Source organism: Mastomys coucha, unplaced genomic scaffold, assembly GCF_008632895.1.
Source record: "Mastomys coucha isolate ucsf_1 unplaced genomic scaffold, UCSF_Mcou_1 pScaffold15, whole genome shotgun sequence".
NCBI classification, from domain to species: Eukaryota; Metazoa; Chordata; class Mammalia; order Rodentia; family Muridae; genus Mastomys; species Mastomys coucha.
Genome location: NW_022196897.1, coordinates 102,173,832 through 102,200,571, shown reverse-complemented (window position 1 = coordinate 102,200,571; position 26,740 = coordinate 102,173,832). Strand labels below are relative to the sequence as shown.

At 41.7% G+C, this 26,740-nt stretch overlaps 1 protein-coding gene across 1 annotated transcript in view; it reads right to left on the bottom strand.

Moving 5' to 3' along the window:
• Nucleotides 1-17,485, bottom strand: part of Spred1 (sprouty related EVH1 domain containing 1) — a 63,585-nt gene extending 46,100 nt beyond the window's left edge. Inside the window, exon 1 of the mRNA XM_031371428.1 lies at nucleotides 16,795-17,485. Coding sequence (XP_031227288.1) covers nucleotides 16,795-16,826 — 32 coding nt within the window. The 5' untranslated portion in view covers nucleotides 16,827-17,485. The remainder of the gene's footprint in view (nucleotides 1-16,794) is intronic.
• Between the last annotated feature and the right edge of the window lie 9,255 nt (nucleotides 17,486-26,740).

Genomic DNA, 26,740 nt, shown 5'->3' with positions numbered 1-26,740 from the left:
GTGATTTTAGATCTGAATCTTGCTTTTCCGATGTGATGGTGTGTCCAGGACTTTCTATGGTGGGAGAATTGGGTTCTGAAGATGGCAGGTGACCTTGGTTTTTGTTATTTTCTTATGCTTGTCCCCAGCCATCTGGTTAACTCTAGTGCTACCTGCCCTTGCTAAATCTGACTGGAGCCTGTCCTTCCTGTGATCCTGGCTATGTCAGAACTCCTCAGAGTCAAGCTGCCTCTGTGATCCTGTGATTCTGGGATCCTGGGCTTGTTAGATCACCTGGAAATGTGGCTTTCTCTGTGTGTTGTGGGACTGGCTGCAGAGCTTGTGCTTAAGGTCTGCTCAGAACACTAACCCAGACAGACCGGAAGGAACCGGAGTCACTAGGCTGGCGGGTTCCTAAGTGCCTGGCCCTACTGGTCCCAGTTACTCCCAGTGTTGGGACAGATGTTCGTTCCTGCTCACCTCTGATCCTGGGTGTGTCAGAGTGCCTGGGAGTGGAGCTTCCTCTGGGTGTTGTTGGCACAGTCCTTTGATCCCAGCACTTGACAGGCAGAGATAGGTGGTTCTCAGCGAGTTCAAGGTCAGTCGGATCTACAAAGCAAGTTCCAGGACAGCCAGGACTAAACAGAAAAACCCCCATCTCAAAAACAAAAAGCATAAACAAACAAAAAAAGCATGGACCCTAAGCAATTACAAGGAACTTTAGAAGATCTAGACCAATTTAACTAAAATCCAGCACTTGATTTTGTAAAAAACTCAGACGATCAATCTTCTCTCTCACTTGGAAACTATGATTTCTGACTCCCCAAGACAATCTATTCCACCATCAGAAAAACTGCATTAGGAACTTAGTTTTGTCTCTATACATAGAACAAAAGTCTGCTATCTTTCCTTAAACTTCCATCTGTTCATTCTACTTTTACTCTCAGGAAAAGAGTATGATTTATTCTTACCATGTGAGAAAAAAAAAATCATGAGATTTCCATTATTTAGAGCTAGTTCACTGATCAAGTTTTCTCAAAGCTCCATTCGACCAGTTGTAGGTCCTACAACTTGTCTTCATTTAATCTACTCTAAATATCAAACTGGTAGATTAGATTCATCACAACAGTTGTGTGTGTATATGTTAAGAAAGAATAACTTACAATAATTGAGTTAAAGATGATAGGTGGCAGGGTAGGCACCCTTACTTATAAACAATTCGTCACGTTTTCTTCGAGACATCATCCTTTCTGTGATTATTATACTCCCTAAATTAAAGGCAATATAGCTTGTCAGAAGCTATGGCCAGTACTTTCCAAGATCACCACTTAACTTTGAAGAAAAAAATAGCTTCAGATACATAAATGACTGTAAATCCACTTCAAAATGGTTTTTGTTTGCTTTTTTCACAAGACAAGACCCTGTCAGAAAAATGTCAAGGTAACCTAGGAAGAAACTGGCACAGCTCTACCCTTTCAAATAAACCTAGAGGCAAACTGTACTCCTTTTACCACTACATGCTCTGCCCAAGGATGTTCTCATCATAGATTTTTGAGTATGCAATGCATGAAGGATGTAGTATCATAATAAGTCTGTCCTATAAGAACACAGAGGAGAGTCTCAAACTTGAGACTGCTGTCTATCAGAGGCCCAGTGGTCTCCCGGCTGCAAGAATAAGCTCTCTCCATTCCTCTTCCTCCCCGTGGAACTTCATCACCAGGGGAAACCACTGCTTCCGGTACAAACTCACAATCCAAGTACATCCTTTACTTGTAAGACACTAAGTTAGCACTGGGCTATTCTAAATCATTTGGTTCTGCCAATAATTATTTTGGATTGTGCAAGAAAATGGAATTTGCAGGTCCATACACAGACTCACTAACTTGGTGGACACATTGCTAACTCCCAATCTCAGATAACCCAAATTAGAAATCATGTAGTTTCATCACTTCCATATTGCAAGAACAGTAAGAGATTTAGATTAAAAAGCTGGGAGGAAGATAGTAACAGTGATTCACTGGGTAATGAGAATATAGATGTCTTATTATCTCTGCATTCTTTTAAAAAAAAATTCCATAAAATACATAAGCACCTCACCAAATGACTGAGCACTCAACTTCTTGCAGAGGAGGTGCCTGGCTACTGGGAGTACCTAAATAGTGCTCTTACAGTTTCTATCATGGACCTATGGCAGGGATTAGCAGAAATTCTAACTAGAAGCTATATATACCTTTAAGAAAAGGTGCTATCTATTCCAGGGCTAACCACTGATATCTATGATCCAACCCTAAAAACAGGAGATGATGATTACCACAAATAAGTTCTTTTCTAGCATAGACATTTGGGTTATCATGGATGATGATCCTATTTGGAATGAGAAATTTCAGAAGGTAGAATATGGCTAGACAGTTTAGACCTAAAAACAGAAGACACACACCCCCCAAAGAAAAGTGACCAATTTTGTAGGGAGGAAAAAACAGGGGTAACATTTTTTCAGTGGGGACAACATTGAAATGACAGTAATGAAGACAAACTTTCCACCAGGCAGACACAATAGAACCATAAAAGTTTGAGCTACAAATTTTATAATCCCAGGCTTTAGTATTGTTACTTATTCAAATAAGGTCCTTGTACTAGCTAGCTTTTATGTCAACTTGACACCAGCTCGGGTCATCTGGGAAGAAAAGATCTAAATTGAGAAAATGCCTCCACACAAATGGCCTGTAGGCAAGTCTGCAGAACAGTTTCTTGACTGATGATTGATTTGTGAGGGCCCAGCTCATTGTGTGTGATGTCATCCCTTGGCACTGGGTTCTGGATGAAGCAAGATGAGCAAGCCAAGGAAACAGAAGCAACACCTCTGCATTAGCTCCTGCCTCCAGGTTCCTTCCTCTACCTTGAGGAGTTCCTGCTCTGACTTCCTTTAATGACAGACCATGAAATGGAAATGTGATCAAACTAAATCCTTTTCTCCCCAAGTTGATTGTGGTCATGGTGTTTCATCAATAGAAACTCTGACAGTCCTATTTAATACAAATCCTTTTCCATTCCAAATTTCTTCATGTTTTTGTGAAACAGCAAAGATCTGCAAATTGCCCTCCATGGTTCCCATAGATGTTTAGTATTCTACAACAGGAACTGGTTGGCATTTACTTATGGTGGATTACTACTACCAGTAATAATTTCAAACAGCTAGCATTTTACTGCTTGCTACTGTGAAGACACATGCTGTGTGACTGGTTCCTTTGAGCTGGACTTGATTACTGCACTTGAGTCACAACAGCTATGACCATCCTCAGAAAGACCTCAGGAGACTAAGCTTATTAACATTCACTAAGATAGCAGAAAAAAAAAAATAGATGGTGCATACATTTACATGCTAATCTAACTGAACAAGTTTCCCAAAGAGTTCTTTACTGACTTTTTTTGTTTCAAATCTGTTTTCATTATTACTAACATTTAAGCTTTATACATACTTTTTGCATGTGTGTAGAGTCAGACTACAAAAATCACAACTGCTATGCTCAGAAATGCTCAGCAAGCATCAGTAAGTCTTTTTGTAGACTCTGCCCAGAGAAATGCCTCATAAGAAGTTATTCTGGGCCAGGCAGTGGTGGCACACACCTTTAATCCCAGCTCTACAGAGGCAGAGGCAGGCGGATTTCTGAGTTTGAGGCCAGCCTGGTCTACAGAGTGAGTTCCAGGACAGCCAGGGCTACACAGAGGAAACCCTGTCTCAGAAAAAAAAAAAAAAGAAGAAGTTATTCTGAGAGATTATTTAATGATAAACAATACTGTTTTATGAATCACGTAAAAGCTGAGATAAGATAAAATCAAAAGTGCAAGCCAAAATGTATGTATGTATGTATATATGTATGTATATTTAAATAGAAACTTTCAACCTAAGAAGGAATAGTTAGCAAGTCTGACAAGAGAACCAGTTATTTCACAGTAGACAGTGTAAAAATAGATTTAAGTGTGCCTTCATTTACTGAGCTGTCCCATCTTCGACAAATCACTGAACTCTATGTGCTTAAATAGTATCTAGACAGTGAGAATTAAGCAACAAATATAAAACGCTTACAAATGTTTAGAGGTTATAACTCCTATGAAATGACAAGACACTAAGTGGAGGCACAGGTAAATGCAAAAATGAAAGTAAATCTAGTATTATGTGTCTGTGTGTCATATTTTCTACATATTACATGCAGATCCTAAGCCACCTAAGTGTACAGAAAATGAAATAATCACACTTATCACGCCACCTGCCTGTACTTAAGCACATGCTTAAGAGGAACAAGGCATAGTAAACAAAACCTCAGCAGTGTTTCCAACATGGACATTCATAATCCCAAACTACTATCTAGCACATAACCTTACAGCAAATGTGTAAATATTTTAGGACTGCAACGTCTGTTTTCTGCTTCGAAAAAGCTACGCTATAAGCAAACAAATTCTAATATACTTTAACTATATTGTGCCCAAGAAAGGCAAAAGGCAAAATTATTATTAAAGTAAATGTGAAGCAGAGAGTGGTGACATACACCTTTATTTTCAGCACTTGGGAGGCAAAGGCAAGCAGACCTCTCTGAGTTTGAGACCAGCCTATTCTAGACAGTGAGTTCCAGGACAGCCAGAGCTATGTAAAGAGACCCTGTTTCCAAAAAAAAAAAAAAAAAAAAAAAAAAAAGTAAAGTAGGTAAACGTAAGGAAGGAATAATCTAAGAATCTAAGTGATTAAGTAAAACAAACCCCACCTTTGGATAGATGAAATCTAAGTTCATATTCCAACTCTTACTACAACTTTATCTGGATACTATGAGTAAATAAATACCTTTAACTTCAGTTTAGCTTTTTCCATCTGTAGTATAAGCTAAATACTATCATGGACCTTACTCCAAAACCAATGAGCACAGCTAGAAAGGTTTTAAATACAAATCTCCAATTAAACATCAACAAGAACAATGACAACAAACCAGTGCTCCTTAAAGAAATAATGATCCAAAGCTAGGACAAGCAAAGTATTCACTGAGCCTCATAAATTTTTGATACCAGAAAGGAAGTACTCAAAAAATGAATACTTGTCAAAGGGGCATAGAAAACCAACATGTTGGTGCTTCCCAATGGCTCCAGGGAAACTGCGCATAAAAATGCTGACACTGGGCTAGAAGTCATACTAAAGATGTATATAAGTATGAGAAGAGAGAGCCCTTCTACCACATACCAATTTATTAAAGAGAAACCATGGTTATAGAAAAATCATTTGGCAAGCGTCACAATAATTGTTATAGATAAGAATTATCGATAAATGAGGAAAATGGTGAATATATACCAGATAACAGTATTTTCAGACCTCAGAAATCTCTCTCATAAGCTGCTTATTACAAAAAGAACTTAATCAGTTAGGAAACCTGGCCAACATCTTAGCCAAATGTTCAGTTCATCTCACCAACCTCCTGATTGAATGCACTACGACTTGTAACATGGTATTGTTACCAAAAACGGATACCTTGAATTTAGGAGTATTCTACAAATATCTGCCCAGTACTCTTCAGGCAAAGTGTCAAGATTATTTAAAAAAAGAAATTAAAGAGATGTTTCAGACAGGAGACTAAGCACACATGACAACATATTGCAACATACAATCATGGACTACATCCTGAACATGGGCAACTCCTGAAACTTCAATAGTATTAGTAGATAATCACAATGTTCATAGACAATATTATCTACTTGTTAATTGTTGCATTTAGCTATGCAAGATACTAACATTTTAGGATACTGACTGAGGATACTGTGCCTTTGTAAATTGATCCCTGCTTTTTGAGGTCTAATATCTTTCCAAAGAGAGTATTTCCTCAATCCCACAGATGTGCTTTGAGATTCTGGTAAAAAAAAATGTTAGCAGCTCCCATCACTTGTTTAATTCTGATGCTGCAAGAAGCAGACACTTGCTCTTTCCAGCCACTCAGATACAGCAAGTCTTCAGGAAGAACTGAACTGTCAACTAAAGAATTCTGGGTCTAAGCTAGGGCAAAGAATATCTGGATCTCTACTTAAGAGAGGGAAATAATTTTTAAAAAAGATTTAACTTCACCACTGAACATAAGACACTAAAGTCTACAACTTTTTTGAAGCCAAACACCAATATGACTAGTTGTAATTACCAAGAGCTTTCTTCTCTAAAACAAAACTCAGCCTCAGAATGTGTAAGCTGATGAGAAATAATGACAAGCAAGTGTAACTGCCTGTTTCTTCACTGTCTCTACCTCACCTTTATCCATAAAGTCTCAGGTTTCTGAATAACCAAATGGAAAGGGAGAAGAAAATACAGTTCAATCTGTTCATGGCCAGTGATTAGAGAAGTTTACAACTCAACCCCTGTTCTTCATCTCAAATAGCCCTTTCTTTATCTTCTGACCAGAAAATGCAGCTTTTTAGAGTATGATTTTTTAGAGCAGCACCTCATGCTCTTACATTAAATTGTGGCCCAACTGGGCTAATTGCCTTGTATTAACAATTAACAATTATCAATTATTCACTTCAAAGCTCTTTCTAGTGAAGGAGCACCAGACAGTATATAAATATATATAATACCTAAGATGTCACTCACAAAATCTCATCCACAACATATAAAATATAAAGGTACAAAGGCTACTTCCATAGTTCTTATTTGTTCCTTTATTCTAAGCCGTAACAGACTAACCCTTTAACCTTTACTAATTAAAAGATAATATTTATCCTGCCATGTGAACTTCAAGATATTTCAGTCAGCAAAGATTATAGCTATATTACATCATAAGACTTCAGAAGTGTAAAAGTGAGGGCATGTGACAGAAGTGTCCCTTATAAATGATTTTTCTCATTTTTGGGGGGAAATTATACTGCTCCTCATAGTTAAATCATTATCTCTAAGCCATGTATTATAAAGAACTAGCAATTATTTCTAATAATTGAGGAGAACTGCTGAAGAATGACCCTGTTCTATTTATCTATATCTCCAGTGCTTATTATGTTAATGCCTCAAAAGTGGTAGCTCCTTTTCTTTCCAGAATTTCAGAAATGTTCAACAAACGCTTGCGTGTTACCTCATTCAGTGTCCATGCTAACTAACTACTGTGCCAAACCTAGAAGCAATGCAAACTGTGGGAGATGAACTGTATTTGACTAATAAACACAGCAGCATCTTCATTTCCATCTGTCTGGCTACTACTACCGATCCATCATTCCAAAGCCACAAATGATTAAGTTCTTTGGGTCCACTGCACTGAGAGCTTACATGATGGCTTTTAAATGGCATTTCATTACCTAAGCAGACACACTGAACGCTTTAATGTTACTGACATTTAGATTATCACGCATAGCATAGGGACTACTAGTTATTACTGGGTTCTAGCATTTTGCTAGAATTTGTTAAATTCTTCTAATGCTAGCATTATCATTTTGAAATAATTACTTTAAAAAACTAGTAAACAAATAAGAATCTGGTGCTGGAGAAATGGCTCAGTGATGCAGAACACGTGTTCTTAGAGAAGATTGGTGTTTGGTCACTAGCACCTATATCAATAGGCAGCTCACAATCAATCACCTGTGACTCCAGCTCCAGGAGATCCAATGCCTTCTTCTGGCCTCAGTGGGCACCCATACCCAGCCATAGAAATAAAGATGAAATTATATTAGAAAGAGAGAGAGGGAGGGAGGGAGGGAAGGAGGGAGGGAAGGAAGGGAAAAGAGAGAGAGAAAGGGGGAGCGAGTGAGCAAACAACAATAAAACACAATTCACAATTATCAACTGACCACCCAGAAGACCACAGAGATAACTGGCTTCATAAAGGACTACCTCAAGAAACCCACTGAGAATGCTAAAGAAACAGCTCAGCTACAGTTGTACGAAATGCTTACTTGGAGATCAGTACATGTCAGGTCCACTCCAGGCTAGCTTTTGTAGTTTTTAACATAATGCAGAATAATGCATGTGTGTAAATCACTGCAGATTTTTAAATAGCCTAAATGGTTAGTCTGTAAAAGTAATTAACCATAAACAGAATTTTATAATAGAATCTTTCTCAACTGTTTCACATTTTTATAATTTAAAAAGGCAAAATAAAACAAATAATATTATCTTGAAATTAATGATGTAATGAATAGGAGAATAAGTCAAATTATAAAATAATTAGAAACAAAGTGCTAGAAATCCTCACAGCCACCTTACCCATTCTAACATTGAGGAAACAAATTCTAAAAATTCTTTTCAAAAGACAACTATGCATCAAATGATGTTCTATCATGAACACATGAAGGCCAAGAGATGAGTAAAAGCAGGTGAAAAGACAAAGAGATTAGGAAATATAAATATCAGTAATTTGGAGAAAGGAAAACTCCCACAGGAAGGAAACTGGAGTCTACTGTCTGAACCAACCAAGTCTAAACCCTAACAATCACTTACCAGGCTTCAGTTTCCTCATCCATATAATGAGTTAGCCATACCTACACCATCGTGTTGCTGTATTAAATGAGTTCATTGATTACATAAATTAATTTGCTCAATTCAGTACCTAGAAAAAATACTCTAGGACATTTTATCAAAATTCATTATCTGATATTCAAGATACTAGTTAAAATCACAACAATGTTTACTTTAAGAACCACTCGTGGGCTGGAGAGATGGCTCAGTGGTTAAGAGCACTGACTGCTCTTCTGAAGGTCCTGAGTTCAAATCCCAGCAACTACATGATGGCTCACAACTATCCATAATGAGATCTGATTCCCTCTTCTGGTAAGTCTGAAGACAGCTACAGTGTACTTACATATAATAAATAAAATAAGTCTTAAAAACAAACAAACAAACAAAAAAAGAGCCACTCGTAAGTATAAATTGAATCCTTGGGTACATGCATTCATTTTGTTGTTCTTTTGGGGGAGGGGAGCATTGCTTCATAGACTTCAAAATTCACACTCTATCTTAACAAACTATGTTCCTGCATATATCTCAAGAGAACACTTAGCACATATGTGGCAGGAGCACAAACAAGTACACTCATGACAGTAAATACTTGGAAACAATTCAAATAATCTTGGGAAAGAAAATACAGTATGGTAACAAAAGGAGTGTTACATAAGAATACCAAGGAATTTTAAATGCATGTTAAACATACTTAAGTATGCAGCTACAGAGATGGCTCAGTGGTTAAGTGTGCAGTGTTCTTATAGAGTTCACTTTCTAGTACCCATATCAAGCAGCTCACAACTGCCCGTGAGCAGCAGTCTAGAAAATCTAATACATTCTTTTGGCCTATTAAAAAGATAAGATGTTTATAAAATAGATACTATATATATATATATATTGTAGTATATATAATAATATACTATTGGCAGTTTTTTTAAAAAAATCAAATCTATGGGGGCTAGAGAGATGGCTCGGTGGTTAAGAGAACACTGGCTGCTCTTCCACAAGTCCTGAGTTCAATTTCCAGAAAGCACATGGTGGCTCATAACCATCTGTAATGGGATTCGATGCCCTCTTCTGGTGTGCATGAAGACAGTATATTCATATACATAAACAAATAAATCTTTAAAAATATTTTTTAAAAATCTATAATCAAAACATAAGTAAATATATTCCTTTAATAGAGTTCATAAAGCAATAAAGCACTATTTAGGCATACCGTGGGATTTTAAAATATGAGCATTTTATCTGCAGGTATACATATGTGCTAGCACCCAAGGACATCAGAGGGTTGCACTGTTTCCCATGGAGTTAGGGGTGGTTGTGACAAACTATGAGCCATGCTTGTGTCTTCTGCAAGAGCAACAAGTGCCCTTAGTTGCTGAGCCATCTCTCCAGACCCCATATAAGACACTTCTTAGGGACAGAGCAGAAAGCAGGCTGGCATCAAGTTTGTGATCTTCCTGTTCAGGCTCCTTACTGGCTAGAACTACAAGGGATACGATACCTCACCCTGCTCAATTTCCTTATTTTTAAAGGAGGACTAATGGTAAACACCACTTAAGAGTCATTTCAGGGGGGGGGGGGTGCTAATTTTTTTTTTCCTCAGAAGAGCCAGGCAGTGGAGGTACACACCTTTAGTACTAGCACTCAGGAAGTTTTAATTGCTTCTTAACTTTCCCAAGCTTCAGTTTGGAATCAATAGGCAATAAAAATACAAAATAAATCTAAGTCTTTTGGAGGTATGAAGTGTCATTAAAAGAAACTTGTATTCTTTGGAAATTATCATCCTTTCAAAAGCTTTCAAAAAAATTAAAGGGCTGGGTGATGGCTCAGTGAGCAAGAATACTTCCTGTGCAAGCTTGAGGATCTGAGTTCAAATCCCTAGCATTTGTATAAAGCCTGTCTAGCCACATTATCTATAACCCCAGCACTGTGTAGAGCAGAGAGACGGATCTTTGGAGCTTGCTGCCTGACAGCTTAGGTCCAGGTTCAATGAGGAAATAAAGTGGAGAATGCTGGAGCAGAATACTAAGCATCCTTCTCTGGTTTATACACACACACACCCCACACATACACAAACACACATGAGGGGAGGGGTGCGGGGGGTGGGGCACAGAGACAAAGAGACAGAAACATGCTGTCCTGGAATTTACTATTAGTGAAAGCTATCCTGAAATTTTCAATTGTCAACTTAAAATTCTCTTGCCTCAGTCTTCTAAATGCTAGAATCCCAGCTGTACACCAAGCACACAATGTTATTTGTAATATTAAAGAGCTGGAAACCTAGCATTCACTAAAGAGAAAAATGGGTATATCTGCTTCTGGTACAATATGATGAAATATTACAGTATTAGTGAGGACTATTAAAAATATACAGATAACTGGGCAGTGGTGGTATGTGTGCCTTTAATCCTAGCACTCAGAAGGCAGAGGCAGACAGATCTCTGAGTTGGAGGCCAGCCTGGTCTAAAGAGTAAGTTACAACACAGCCATGGCCACACAGAGAAACCCTGTCTCTGGAAAACCAAACCAAACCAAAGAAACAGTTTTTTTATTAAGTGTATCAAGTAGGAATGAATAACTAGTTCTATTGCTTTTTGACCTATTAAAAATCTAATGTAATGATAACTGTATTTACATTTAAAAAGAAAAATACAGTCAAATAAAGTTTATGTATATGAAAGGTCTATAGAGGTTTTATAGTTACTTTTTTTAGTAGATCTTTCTTCACTTTAGTTGCTCTTGTCCTCAAAGTCATTTAAAAATATCTATTTTACTTTTTTGGAGACAGAGTAACATATATGTACACCAGGCTGGCCTCAAACTCAGAGATCCACCTGCAAGCCTCCATCTTGCTAGAACTGTTTTCCCTATACTTTTCAATCAGCTAAATTTATTTAAGGCAGGATAAATGCAATAATGGGATGAACCGAAGTTAATCAGTAATTACAAGACAAACGGTCCTTTTCCTTTGATCTGTACTAGAGGACAAACAGCACACACGACAGATTCTGACTCAAAGCAGTCTAGTCTGCGTGTCTGATCAGTAAGCTTTGTGGTCACTAAAGCTGTTTGCTCCCTTGTGAAATATCAGGACTCAGAAAAAAAGCTGCCAAGGAAAACAAAGGGTGGCTAAAGGTTACTGCTACATTAATCTCTCTCTCTCTTCCTCTCTCTCTCTCTCTCTCTCTTCCTCCTTCCCTCTAACAAAAAGTTAAACAATACTCTGGTTTGATGTATTTATTAAGGTTATTTGTTACATGTTCTCAACTTCTACCTAGTATTTGTTAGTCAAAGAGGCCTCAAAGTATGTACATTCTTCATCTAATTCATCAATAAACTTCCAATTAACTCCTAAACCAAGCATACAGTTACATATCTAAGAAAGTTATTTCTGAGTTAACAAACTAATTATTTCAGAATAGCAGGCTAATTATCAGGAACTAATAATATATACGAATTTTTGCTACAGTTGTTCATGACCAAAACTGGCTTTGCACTTGATCCATACTTACAATCAGATTTCAAAAACCATACTCATTTACACATTTTTATGTCTGTTATTGCCCCTTACTTCATAATGCTTGTTATACACTTGTGTGTGTATGTATGACTTTATACATTAGGGATCATTTAGCTTTGTTAGAAAATAGGCCCCAAAATTATTGGAAAATAAGTGCAGCTTACATATAAGTTGTAAAGGACACAATTACATAACAAATGTTAGTCCTTGCTATCTCATGGTAGCACAGCAAATAAATTGTCTCTGAACTAGCTTTTGTTCTTGCATGGGCGAGTAAATTATTTCTCAAATTGGCAGTTTTGAAGGTTAGAGAAGAAATGTAGACCTCTACGTATCACCCTTCCCGACACTTAGTGAGACCTTATCCTAATCAAAGCTAGCTTATCAGTCCTTCTTCGCCCCCCCCCATACTTCTCAGTACACCAGCAACAGCATCCAATTAGGAAGTCATTATAGAATTATAAAATAAAATTATACTTTTACCCTTTTCCCATCAATGAGCTTCTTTATTCCTAACCAGTTTATTATATGGCACTATGGAGAAGCTGTAAAAGACAGGAACTTTCAAATCTTTGAAATCCATCAGATAAATGAGTACCTTTTTAGCTCAGAGTCCAACACAATGATTATCCAGGAGTATCCAGGACAGTTTTAGGCCTCAACTATTATTTGTAGAACTTGAGAAAATATAATGTCAAAAATGAAGCCAATTTTGGCAGTAGGAAATAAAAGGGTAAATCTTCTTTAAAAGATAACATAACTTATTTTCCAGTAATTTTGGGGCCTATTTTCTAACAAAGCTAAATGATCCCTAATGTATAAAGTCACACACACACAAGTGTATAACAAGCATTATGAAGTAAGGGGCAATAACAGACATAAAAATATGTAAATGAGTATGATTTTTGAAATCTGACTGTAAGTATGGATCAAGTGCACAATGATACAAGAAGGCAGAGTGTTGGAGATCATGGCATAATTGAGTCTTCTGGGGAAAATTATTTCCACAAGTTTTTTGTTTTGTTTTATTATTTTGAGCATGCTAGCATAGTTTAAAACATACAATTCAAAACCAAAAGCTTTATATCAAAAAGGAGAAGTGAAGGTGAGCAAGCACTAAGCTCAACTGAATTTTAAGCAAAATTTTTATTACGTATCTATGATACCTGCATAAACATACATTACTTTAATAACTGTTACACAGCTTCCTGATGCTTCTTTCTACTCAGTTCTAGAATACTTCCTAACTATATGTGTATAATGTATGCATAAACAGACACATATATAAGACAAATGGAATTATATATATATACTCACATAGTGCCACTGTGAGGTACATTTTTAAGGAAGCAATAAATGATATAACCACAAAATTTGCTTTTGACAGGAGAAATGGTTCTAACACAGATTATACTACCACAAATTTATCTCAAGTGATCCAATTTTAATTAACCTAGTCTTAAATTGCTGTAAATCCCAGCTTGCTATTAAAAAGCCTAGTTCTGACATGGCAAGTGGTTCTGGCTTATTTGCACACAATAAACAAAATGCTTGGTTTTTCAGTTACTTCACTCCTGCAAGTGCTTTGGTCAAACTAGCAAAGGTCATGCAGTGCTATACTCACTCAACAGCAAATTACAAAGGCCCTTACGTATTACATAATATATACTTAAGTGTTCAAATTTTTATTTAAAAGGCTCAGCCATTATACATAAGGTACATCTTTACTGGAAACATTTGGAGCATCAGAAAATGAACTTCAAAAATAAAATTATATTGCTAGTTCCTTTATTTATGGCATAAAGCAGTTTACTCCTAGAGTATATTTACTGTCTTTTGAAAAGTTAATTAAAAATGTTTTATTACATTTATTTGTGTGACTGTTTTGAATGTACGGGTGCCATATGTGCACATGGAGGTCAGAGAACAACTTTCGGGAGCAGATTCCACCACGTAAGTCCCCAAAATGAAACTCAGGTCCTCAGGTTGCAAAGTGAAGTGCCTGTACAAATAGGGCCATCTTACCTGCCTAAAAATCCTATTTTTAAACATGAATTTGAAACAATGTAAGGCTTCATCCTATTTTCATTCATTTTTCCCTCATTTGATTTATTTCTCTTAAGATGCCTTTTACACTTTTATATAATACACCTTGCACTGATTCCTGATTAGGTATATAAGTACCTCAGTTACCTATTTCTACAAACACACATACACACAAAATCTAAATTCAAATCAGGGTTTTTCAAAATAAGGGGCTCTAAAAGGCCCCACCATATTTTAGCACAGTGGCTATCAATTTTTAAAAGTTAACACGGTCTTCCAAGAAACTGATCATTTTCACCAAGAAAAAGAGGAAGCAATGAAATGTTAGTAATTTCTACTGTAATCAAATCCCTATGAAGGGTAATTTAAGAGAGAAAAGAAAAAAATAAAAACAAGGCCATTTTAAACCAACCCTAAGCCCATGAGGGCTCTATTGGATCTCTCTTGTTTTTTCCTAATGTGTGATTAAAAATAATGAATTTTCATTTCAAAACTTCACCTCCTAAATTAAAGATAAGATATACAAATGACCAGATTAAAAGGGACATTCCAAGAAATCCACTTTGTGGTTGAGCTAAGGCACAAGTAAACAGTGTCAGCTCTAGCAGCAATGAGTAGCAGATGAGCATAATCATTTCCTCACGTTAATTAACCACCACCACCCATTTCTGCCCTATGAAGAACCTCTCAGAGGACAATACATACTAAAATAGATTACCCTTTTACTACCCAAACTAACAGTTACAAGGCTCCTCGGGCACAATGGATTAATAAGGCAGTATATCTTTGTGAAAACAACTTTAAAAATCTGGATGAATAATTTCCCAGGTGCCCATAAGTACATTTTAGGCAAGGGTGGGGGGCTGTTCGAAAGCATCAGCATCTTGAGAACTAAAACCACGGTTAATATTTTTTCATTTTAGTTCAACAACAGTTCTATCCACTGAGATCTCACTCATACACTTACTTGCACTTTCAATTTGCTATAGTACCCAAAAAAGGCCCGTTTTGAAACAATATATTCTATGCTTGCATTAATCTACAACTCACCATTTGTTCCTTGGTTGTAGTAAGGCAATACTACTTTCTAAACTATTAAACCGGTAAGACATCTTCCCCATCTCTAAAATAGATCTTAAGATTTTTATCCCAGCTGCTTTATTGCAAGATACTAATAAAAGTTCCCGTCATTTCCTTCAGCATTTCCGCAGTTTTTCTCCCAGCCCAGCACTATCTGAGACAGACTTCTTGATCTCGCTCAAAATAGGTCTAGTCTGCGGAAGGCAGTGACAGTGTACAGCACTGTGAATGGACAGCCAGGTATTTTATGAATGGAGGCGATCACGTGATCCCAGCACCTCCCCGAACTGATATTTCCCACATAACTGTGTCAACATTCTGAGAACTGGGCTAGTTGTTTGTGTGTGCTCGTATGTTCCAAATTTTAATCTAAAACTTCAAATTCTTCTCACTTCCTGAACCCAAAACTCTACACAAGGACAAACAAGCTTCGAGTGGTTTTCTTAGGAAATCCTTTCAAGTTGTCCAAGGTGATGGATGTTTAATTATTTTTTTTTTATGAATGAAGTGTGCTATGCAAATGAGGGCGATTCACAAAAAGAGAGAACATGGCGGCCACTTCTGCTTCTAGACTGCACTGACTGCAGCAATCCACCTCCTTCCACACCCGCTCCTCAATGCGTGCTTTCCAAAAGAGGGGGGGACGTTGCTCGGCATTTTTCTAGCTATTTTATGGTAAACGGGCTTCAGCACTGGCCTTTAAAGTCTTCTCGAAAAGATCTGACTTAAGGAATGCACTTTATTTAAAGGAATGCATCCAAAGAACTAGACTTCATTTAACTCTTCATAGCCCTCCAAATACAAACAAAACTTGAATTCAATTACAAAAAAAAAAAAAACAGACGCCAAAATTCGTCCCCAAACTCTCTTCTCAACAGGAAACTCTTACAGCACCATTACTCCTCCAAGAGGCTGCAACATTAAAGCAAAATATTTAAAAGGCATGGTGATTCGTTTGGAAAACCTAAGGACAGTCCAAATAAGCAAAAACTTAAAAGTCATGGATGAAGCTCTGATGAAGTCACCAACGCGTTCGGCAATGTAAACCGTGCTTTATCACGGACCGAAGCCAAATACTAGCATTCAAAATTTTTAATTACTCTGTTCTTGATGAAGACGGGTTCAATACTCTCGAAGGTTAAAAAAAAAAATACACAATAGCTCAACATCGCCCACACTCCAGGTGTCCTTAATCCTATTTAATTCTTAAAATGTTTCCCTAACCCTATCTTTTTACTAGAATAGTATAGGTCATAAGTTTAAAAAGTGGGGCGGGGGGCGAAGGCTTAATCGGTATTTAAGAGTCACTGAGTCATCGAATTAGGATTCAAGAGCAGTTTGCGGCTGGAGGTGCTCCCACACATTAGTTTCCGAGCGAAATAGCTGTAAAGGCAGGGTGGCTGGGTGTTCAAGGTTTGGGGGGGAGGGGGGAATGAGTGATGCCGGAGTGAAGGGCAGGCAAAGGGTAGTAGTTTCTACTCCACTTTGAGCTACCCACATTATTACTCCGTCTGGGAGACGTCCGATTGCTACGCCGCCTCTGCACTGCACTCGATACCCTTTTCCCAAGCAGAGAGGCGAAAAATGCACGAATGGAAAGGGGGTGCTGCCATTAAAGAAAATGGCCCGACACATCGGGCATCTATCACCTCCCAGGCGGGACGGGCTGGGGGAGGGGGCTGCCCACCGGGCTCAACCAGGCCAGGGCTCCGCTTACTCGTTGTCAGAAGTCGCCGTCTCCTCGCTCATCTTTCCCTCACCGTGATCCGCTCAGGAGATGGAGGAGCAACAGCAGGCGGGGAAGCAGCGGCAGCGGCGGCACCGAGGGGCGGCGGGCGACGACGGCCGGCGGGGCGCGCGGGCAGCGGCTCGGGGGCCTCACCATGGTGGATGCCTCACCCGGAGCGGCGCCCCGCGAGCCGGGCAGCCCGGCCACCCCCGCAGGGGGGCGGCGGCAGCGAGCGCGGCCGTGGCGACCTCAGCGGTTCGCCGCGCCGAGGTCGGGTGCGAAGCCGAGACGGCGCGGGAGAGTGCGGGGACGCTGAGGGGACGCGGCCGGTGGCTGAGGCGGGGCTGCTCTCAGGGGCGCGGCGACGGGCGGGCGGCGGGAGCCGGCGGGGGGCAGCCGAGCGCTGGCTGCGGGAGGCGGCGCGGTCCCGCCGAGGTGCCGCGCACCATCTCCCGCCTGGCCGCCGGCTGTCCGCGCGGCGCGCCTGGTCGGCCCTCGGGGGCTTCCCTCGGACGCGCTCCAGCCGGGGGCTGCAGGCAGGGCGGGAGGCGAGCGTCGGAGCCCGAGGGCACAGTGCAGAGCGGCGGCGAGGACAGCCGAGAAGAGCGCGGCTCGGCAGCCCGCTCCTCACGCCCGCGAGAGGGGAGCCGCGAGGGGGGCGGCGGAAGCGCTCACGCCGCCCGCTCCTTCCGCCGCTCGAACCGGGGGCGCCCGCGGGAGAGGCAGGCGAAGTAGTCCCTCGCGACTTCAGGGGCGGCGGGGCTCGCGCGCGAGCAGGCAGGCGGACGTGGGGCGCGGCTACGAGCGGGCAGGCGCCGGGCCTCGGAGCGGTGCTGGGGGGAAAAACCTAAAAGCCGCGGCCCGCAGTCGAATCACTGCAGCTCCGGATCGTGGGCAGCAGAACAAGTTTCAGAAAAGTAGTTCCCTCCTCCCCTCGCTTCCCAAATCGTCGGGCAGCGGGAGCGGGGCGAAGAGGGTGGCGGAGGGATATGTCGCTGCACTGCCTCGCGCGCGTGTGCGTGCGCGCGCGCGCGCGCTCCAAACTCTTGGCACGCCGAGGAAAGGGGGCGGGGGTGGGAGCTGTGAGCCGAGCTGCTCCGGGACTGGCATTGTTGCGACGCGCAACTCTCCGTTACTCGGCCTGGGCTATCCGGGTTGCCGGGACGAGCAAGGAGCACACTGTGTGCTCCGGGAAGAGATCGGGAGGCCACTCGGGTCTGCTCGGTGCGCGTGCACGCGCACGCGCGTGTGTGTTGTGTTTTTCTTGCAAAGAATGGAACTGGCATGAGTTCATCCCTTAGTGGGGGTTACAGGCCAGGACTGCAAAGCGAGCTCCTCCTGCTGTCCCTCTTGTTGCATTGCTGCAGTCCCCTAACTGCTTGCACACGGGTAGTTGTGTGTGTGTGTGTGTGTGTAGAAAGAGTTGGTTTCAATACCTCGTAGCGCGATTCTCACTGCGAAAACAACATGCAATGCTGAGCATTCATCTCTGAAAGCCCCAGTGCTTGTTAATGGAGAACGGCTTCCATTGAAGCCCGGGGTAGGCGGGTTACATGAATCTGGCGCATCCAGCAGCACAGGAAATAACTCCCGCTGCGAGCGAGGTTGCATAACTATAGCGCAGGAGAAGCCTGTGTGGCACGAACTTTAGCGAACGGAGGCGGAACGGTTGCTGGATAGGCAGCTGTCACGTTTGCATTGTCAGAGGACAATGTATGCAATCATCCCAAAAGATCTTTTTTGCACAAGAACTTTCTAAGGTTGCGGGCTGGAGCCATTTGTGACCGGAGGGCTAGGAACTCCTAGCTCCATAAATTCTATTATCTCTTCTCTAAGAGTCAGCCTATATACAAGATGGCCTGGGGGACTGACTCCCTAGCGCTCCCAAGTTCCTGTGGCGTCTCCCTAGGCGGTTCTGCGATAGGCTTTTCACTTTGTTCTCAAGTTTACTTAACCTCCAGGGAAGGAAGCTTGCTGTTCCAGCCACCTTGAGAGACGGAACAATTCCAGGGGAAGAAGAAACCCAGAGGGCCTCCTAAGGAAACCGTCACTCTTCAGCCAAGAGTTTCCAGGAAGCCTCAGACTTGCAACTCTCCGAATGAGTACACACTAATGTGCTAACAGTACTGTGCACATAAGAGTGCCTAATGTGTGTTTGAGGAAGAAATAAACGCGCTAACCCAGCCAGTCGTGCACCAGAAACCCACCCCGTGGATCACTGAGGTTTCTTTATATAACTCTTCCGGCCACGTCTGCAGGATTGTTCATCTTTGGAACAAGTAGGGATGGGAAAGAGGAGTGAGTGAGTGAGTGTAGCCTGGAAAGAGATCTCTACCCCTACCATTTTGAACTTGATCTTATGATGTGAAGAACCTGAACCCCAGAGTGTTGATGCTACTCTGTTCTCCAGGTACTGCCACTAACTGGCTTTGCCCACTCAAGTTTAAATTAATCCGGGCCAGACTGGCACAAGCCTATGATTCCAGCTAATGTGGAGGCTGGGGTAGGAGGATTCCAAGTTCAAGGTCTGCCTGGGTTACAGAACCAGTTCAAGGCTAGCCTCCTTAACTTAGCAAAACCCTGTCTCAAAATAAAAATTTAAAATGAAAAAGGGGCCAAAGTTCTAGCTTTGTAATGGAAGGCCTGGGGGTGGGGGAGAAGTAGTCATGAGACCCTGGGCTAAATCCCCAGTAGTGAGGTGGGAGAGGAGAGCTTGATCACCCATAGTCTGTTCTTAAGTAACTCACTTCAACTCTGTCTAGTTTATGTGGCTAATAACATCTATTTCACAGAGCTTTTATATGGATTAATGGGCTAGCAACACACACAAAGTGCTTAGAGCAAATTCTGAGGTGATGGTATGTCCAGTTCTCCCTATAATTTTGTAAAACAGAAGTTCTAAAGCCCACATCAAAGTGATGGCATGTGAAGGTTAATTGTAAAGCACTAAGCATTGTTCAGCCATTCAACAAATAACCATCTGTCGTCTCCTGTGTACCCCAGTAGACACATGGCCTGGCCCTTGGTAAGCCATCAACAGTGATAAACATCATAGTTATGATTAAGGACAAAGTTGGCCATTTGCAAAGGCAGCTTTCTCTTTTGAGGAGACACAGCTGTCTGAGGCTCCTGTGCAGCCCAGAGATCATCAGAACTGACTTTGGGTAAGATGAGAAAACTACCTTTATCATACACCAAACAATGTGCTGTACACACACACACACACACACACACAGAGAGAGACAGAGACAGAAAGAGAGAGAGACAGACTCTGATCAACAACCTAGATGAATGCACCTATTAATTCTGTGCCCTATGGACAAGACATGGGTGGTGATCAAGCTATCAATTCTTTTTAGTTAAGATCCTCTGTGTCCATTTTAAGAGGACCTTGTAACTCTCACCACTTACAGGTAGTTGGTGATCTCACTTATTTTTAATATTATATATTGCCCACTCAAGTTTCAATCATTCTAGGCCAGACTGACACAGGCCTATGATTCCAGCTAATGTAGAGGCTGAGGTCGGAAGATTGCAAGTTTAAGGTCTGCCTGGGTTACAGAACCAGTTTAATATATACTATACATTAAAATATGTTAAGTGTGGAGCAGAAGTGATCTTACAAGGATGCTCAGAGCCTAGTGCCTGGGTCTTGAAGTATAAAAGTATAGAAGATATGTCCCAGTGACGTGGGGCAAGAAGACCTCTGCTGCTGCAAGCTAATTGGATGACTCGATGCAGAGTTTGCCACTTTGTGGGCCTGGAAGCAGTTCCACTAGCCTCGGAACCTGCTCTTCGTCTTGGTGGGAAAAGTGGGTGAGATGGCAGAACTCTTTCATCAGTGGAAGTCTGATGGTAGAGCAGAGCCTAAGAGGCATCCTCATCTACCTGGCAGCATTTGCAGCCCATTGTCACATGGCTTTACCTCAAGCAGTGGTCTCCGAAAAGGACACCAACCAACATTGGTACCCAGTCTATCTGTCTCAAGATTCTGCCTGCAAGTACACAGACTTCCCCCATGGGACCATCTTTGAAGACCAGTCTGAGGAGCCTGCAGAGCCTTCCCCTGATTTGAACTGCCCGTCAGTTACTTCAAAATAAAAGACAGACAAGATTGAGGACTCGAGATTGGCTATAGATGAGTATGATGGTTTGTATGTACTTGGCTCAGGGAGTGGCACTATTAGGAGGTGTGGCCTTGTTGGAGGTGTGTCACTGTAGGCATGGGCTTTATGACCCTCATCCTACCTGCTCGGAAGTCAGTATTCTGCTAGCCGCCTTCAGATGAAGATGTAGAACTCTCAGCTCCTCCTGCACCAGGCCTGCCTAGATGCTTCCCTGCTTCCACCATATTGATAATGGACTGAACCTCTGAACTTGTAAGCCAGCCCAATTAAATGTTGTCCTTTATAAGACTTGCCTTGGTCATGGTGTCTGTTCATAGCAGTAAAACCCTAACTGCTGAGGGCCGGCCAATCTGGGCCTCCCTCAACCCGCGGGAGAAACGGGGGTCCTAGTCAGGTCGACAAGGCGTAGGTGATGAAATGACGGCAGAGACGACACATGAAGTATAAGATCTAAATGTATTTCTTAGAAATGGCATCAGACTTTTACAGTCATTGCAAAAGAGAGATGGTAAATCTAGCAGCTCAATAGTTGAGGTACATCTGAGGCTATCTGAAACATACTGGGTCTAAAGCAGCAGCTATCTCCTCTGGACTGGTACTGCATCCCCCCAGGCCCAAGCGCTCTGGGCCCGGGGGAATGCGGATCGCATGAATCTGAGTCCTAGCCCATCTAAGTTCTAGTGCTAGTCCTTCTGCGAGTCCAAGTCCTTCTTCTTCTCCCAGTCCTAGTGCTAGTGAAAAGCAGGCTTAAGTAGCATACAGTAACCAGGGCAAATGTCAAGAGTCACGTAGGCAGATGGGGGTTACAGCAGGGTCTGGTAGCTAGGTGTGAAGCAGGAGGAAGAGGAGAGGAGCCCTCCCTGTTGAGGTATTTTGATATTCCTAGGCTAATTCTCTGGTTCTACTGGAAGCAAAGTCCAGGAGATTTCAATCTAGCGTTTCCTGCTAATTCTCTGGTTCTAGCTCTGGGCAGGCAGTGGGGAGTTCCGACCTGACCTAACACTTCTAGCTAATGTCCTTGAGTGAAAGCCCTTCGAGTACTCTCTAGTACATAAGACCATAAACTATCTATTGTCCTAAGGGATGTACTCGACCTCTATTGCTAGCTCTGGGAAGGCAGTATCCTAGAGAGAGATTACACTATGGGAAGCTGGGTGATAAACCGGGATAGGTTAGGAACATTGTGTCGGCCAGGAGACAAATGCCCAATCTTAACTATTTATGAATCATTTCTTGGGGTACCTTTATGTCTAATTATGAGTCTGTGTTGACGATTGGAAAGACTAATCTGAAACACGTCTGAGTTAGGGGATACCAGCGACTGTCTGAAATCCAGGAGGCACAGAACTCCTTTTAGGGTATTATTGCCTCTTATCCTTTATCAGGATTTTATCCCCGATATTTTGGATGTGACTGGAGTAGACGAGTGTGCGTAGCACCTAAGACAGTAAGTATATTTCCTTCACTATTTTATATTGAAATGTTCCACTATAAAGGTCTTTCCCCGCTCATCTTCTGTGGGTGCCTCTTTTTGTACCTCTTTTCCAAAGTGCTGAGGATCAAACCCAGAATCTTGTGTGAACTAAGCAAGTGCTCTGCTCGGACTCTCCCCTCAACCCTGTGAACAGTGACCTCACCTAGGGGCTCTGGTCATCGTAGCTGTAGTACGCCCAACAACTCTCCGTTTCCAGAAGTACACTCTTTCAGTCCTTCACAGTCTTCTGCTTTCTTTGTAAGCACCTTGTCATCCCATCTCCTAAAACATTCGTAACTCAAGCCACCGCTCTAGCCAGCACCAAAACCAAACAAACCAAAAACCAAAAGCCAGCCTCTCCTGTATGTGAAAAGCTACAGACATCACAGTTCCATCTCAAGTTCCAGCTCTGACGCCTGCTCCTAGTCAGGAGTCTAAGGCTAGGTTCTGGTTCTTCAAGGGAGGGGACATTTGCATTTGCTTGGTTGTTTTTCTCTGAGGGTGGGGCTGAGGAAGAAGGCTGGCCACGACTGTTGGTTCCCACGGTTGGCAAGCTCTCTGTACTTTGTCCTCAGCTTCTTAAAGTTGGCCACAGCCACAAACACCAACCAGTTACAAGGTAGTGTGCAGTGGTTCTCAGCCTGAATGTAAGGTACTTACACAACGGTAGCAAAACTACAGCCATCGGATATTTGTAACAATAACAACATTACAGTTATGAAGTAGCAACGAAATAATCTTATGGTTGGGGGTCACCACAATATGAGGAGCTGTAGGTATTAAAGGGTCCCAGTGTTAGGAAGCTTGAGAACCACTGGCGTCATTGCTGTAACCTGGAAGTCAAATGAACCCTTTGATTTTTCTAGATGGCTTTTGATTATATTTGTCATAGCAATACGAAGGAAACTGGAATAATTGTGAGCAGTGCCAAGGGCCAACAAGAGAGGAGCAAAACCACAATTGTCAAGTGAGACCAGGATGGAATAATTTCAGAAAAGCTACGTCATAGGTAGAGTCTAAGTTTCAGGCAGGTAAAATAATCCACGTTTGGTTAATACACTGCTTGCCAGCTTTCCAGGATCTAGAATCGCCAAAGAGACAAGCTTTTGAGGGGTTTTCTACTTGTTAACTGAGGTGGAGAGACCCACTTTCCCTGTGGGCAGCACCATCTCATAGGCTGGGATCCTGGACTGACAAAAAGAGGAAGCACACTGAGGATCAATACCCATCAGTCTCTGCCCCTTGCTTGTAGATGACACGGGACCCATTGCCTCAAATACCTGCCACTATGTCTTCCCCAGCACGAATGGCATAACCTGGTACTATAAGCTTTGCTTTCCTAAATCGTTTCTTTCGGGATATTGTCTCACAGCAATGTGAGATACAGCTGATGAAATTGTCAAGGATAGTAAATGGTACCCTCTGCTCTGTCCCCAGCAGTCTCCACACACTGCACTCCATAGTAACCATCAAGCCTATGAAGATGTCTTCTGAGCATCCTTCCTTTTGGCCTTTACTATTTGTACATTATTAATGCATTATTGACTTTTTTGCTTGTTATCTTTTTATGAATGTTCATTGGTTTCCCCAGGAAACAGGCTACTTTTTGTATTTTTGGTGTTCTTAGCAGTGGTTTTTGATAACAGATCTTTTGAGGTAGACGATTGTGCCAAGGTCTTGTGTACAGGTAAAGGTGACGCTGTGTATGTAGCCTGACTCTGGGGTGAAACCACAAGTCCCTTGCGTGTTCTACGGTACTTGGATATATGGTGGTTCAGCATTTCACTCACATCATGTCTGGTACTCTCTGCTCTCAGCAGATATTTGTATACTTGGCAAGCCCAAGAGGAGAGAGCCATGCCAACCTGTGAGGTTCTTTTAGTACTTGAAGGAGTAGTTCCCTTTTATTTCCAAAACCCCTCTTACTTTTTAGCATTGCTCCGTCACAGCTGTTAGGCATCAGTGTTTGCACTTTGACTCTATTTTCATGGTACCATATGCTTTGTATAATGATTCTCTCTCCCTCTTCTCCCCCTTCTTCTTCTCACTCTCCCTCTCCCTTCCTCATTGTCTTTTCCTCCCTGTTCTCCCCCTTCCTTCTTCCTCCACTCCCTGCTTTCTCTCTCCCTCTCCCTTCTCACCTCCGTCCCCGTTGTCTTCCTTTTCCTTCTCTCCCTACTTCTCTCTCTCCCTTTCTGTAGGATAATCAATCCGATGGCTAATGAACCCTACCCCTCAGTGGAATTACGAAACAGTAACCACGTTTCTAAATAGTTCCCTTGCCTCTAGCCTGCTTCTCTTCGTCACTGAGTTTCTGTGTTCTTCCAAACTGATGTAAAGTATAAAAGGCAAGAGTGCTATTTTCTATTTCTCCCTAGGGACTGCAATTGTTAGTCTGGTTGTATCCGGTATGTGTGAACTCAGTTTACTTTTAATGCTATAACTGCCTTTTACAGGAAGTTTCCACAAGATTGGGATGAGTACAAGGGAAGTGAGCAGTCTGCGATTTCCTGTATGTTTAGTGTAATCTTAGCAGGGAGGATGCTTAGCAGACCCTTGCTACTAAATAAAGCACTCCCCTCTCCCGCCATCCTCCCAGATGGCTGCTGCTTTCCCATTCCAAAAAGGTTGTGCTCCCTTGCAGCAGACATGAAGGGTCAAACACGCATCCCAAGAGACTTCTAAGGCTATGGGCACACAATACAAACATTATTAACAAGTATTAAGAAAATATTCTAGGTAGTTTTCCGGGATTGTCATTTTTATAGCATCAACTTCCCTTTCAGTGAGTAATAATTAACATTTGTATAGGATTTTAGTGTCCTGTAGGCCCTTAGCTTCTTAATGTCTTTGCCCAGTAAGTACCATTACCAACTCTAATTTACAGAGACTTGAGAATTAAAAATGAGGGAGGTTAAGCTCCTTGTCAGAGGTTTTTACAGTAGTAAAGGTAGTTGTAGCTGCACCTTTACTACTCTTCCTCCCTAGCTACTTCTTCTTCTCCCCGCTCTCCCTTCTCTTCCCCATTCTCCCTTGCTCCTGTTTATGTGTTCCAGTGTTTTATAGACTATTTCGAACCCAGGCTCCTAGGTAACACACACTTCTACTTCGAGCCCTTACTCTTTTGGATGATAATTTGTCAGGAGAAAACATCTACCTTTACATAGAAGGGGAATTAAATTCCCTGGGTGCTTTCAGTTGGCTTCTATGGTCCTTAAGTTTCTTTATAATCCATCAGCTCTCAGGGTAGGGCCTAGAGACTTCTGAGATCTCTTCTTACAAATCGGTAGCTAAATTAGAGTCTCAGTAACAAGAATACTTCATCAGAAGGCAAAAACTTCTGGGTATCTGGCATCTTTGGGTGATGCTAGCAACATTAACAAACAAGCAAGTAGCCACATGTGGTAATTTATTTCTGAGGTGTTCTAGGGATATTTCAAATATTCAATAGACATGTGTTTAGGGTATATTTAGCTATAGAACATTTCTATTATCACAGGAAAGGTATCTTGGACACTTTAGTGTAGAGATGTATATTACAATAAATAATACAGGACATACCTTGTTAAAGTGGACATGTAACAATGTTTATGCTTTCAAATGTGTTGTCACTGGCTTGATCAAGAACTCTGGATTCTACCTTTTGACATATGATTACCTATTCATTTCTATCTACTAAAGGTGAAAGAGAGGATAATTTCATAGTTAGGGTCTTTAATAAGCCTACAGGGGATATATCTCTGGGAACATAAATTCACTGATTTATTTGTTTTCTAAAAATTCTTCAAGTGTCCATCCTTTCTACTCAGAGCTGCAAAGCATCACCTTGAGTTGGTTAGAAATGTAGGTTCCTAGCCTCCACCCCTTCCTTCTTGAATTGAAATTTTCACTTACCAGTATTCCTCAGGGAACTCATCTACATATTGGTGTTTCACAAACCCCCGTTAAAAGATAATCTGCAGGTGAGGCTGTCCTTCCTTAACACTGACTGGAAACATTGTGTCTCAGACCCATCCAGACTCTTTCACTGATCTAGTTCCTTCTCTAGTCCCAGCACACAGAGCTGTTGCCCTTGCTTGCTTTACCCACGTCCAGCCTGTAACTTCGACCCCTTGGCACTTTGCCTTAGCTCACCTCAGGGTGGGAACACTGCTTAAGTTCCCTGCAGTCCTATGGCTCAGTTTGGGAACAATGGCTCCCTGTGATGCTTAGTATTGACTGTCAACTTGTCAGAATAGGTAACAGCCCTCTGGGACATCCGTGAGGAATTTTCTAAGTTGTGTTAATGGATATGGGAATGACTGCCATCAGCTTGGACGGTACCATGCCTGGA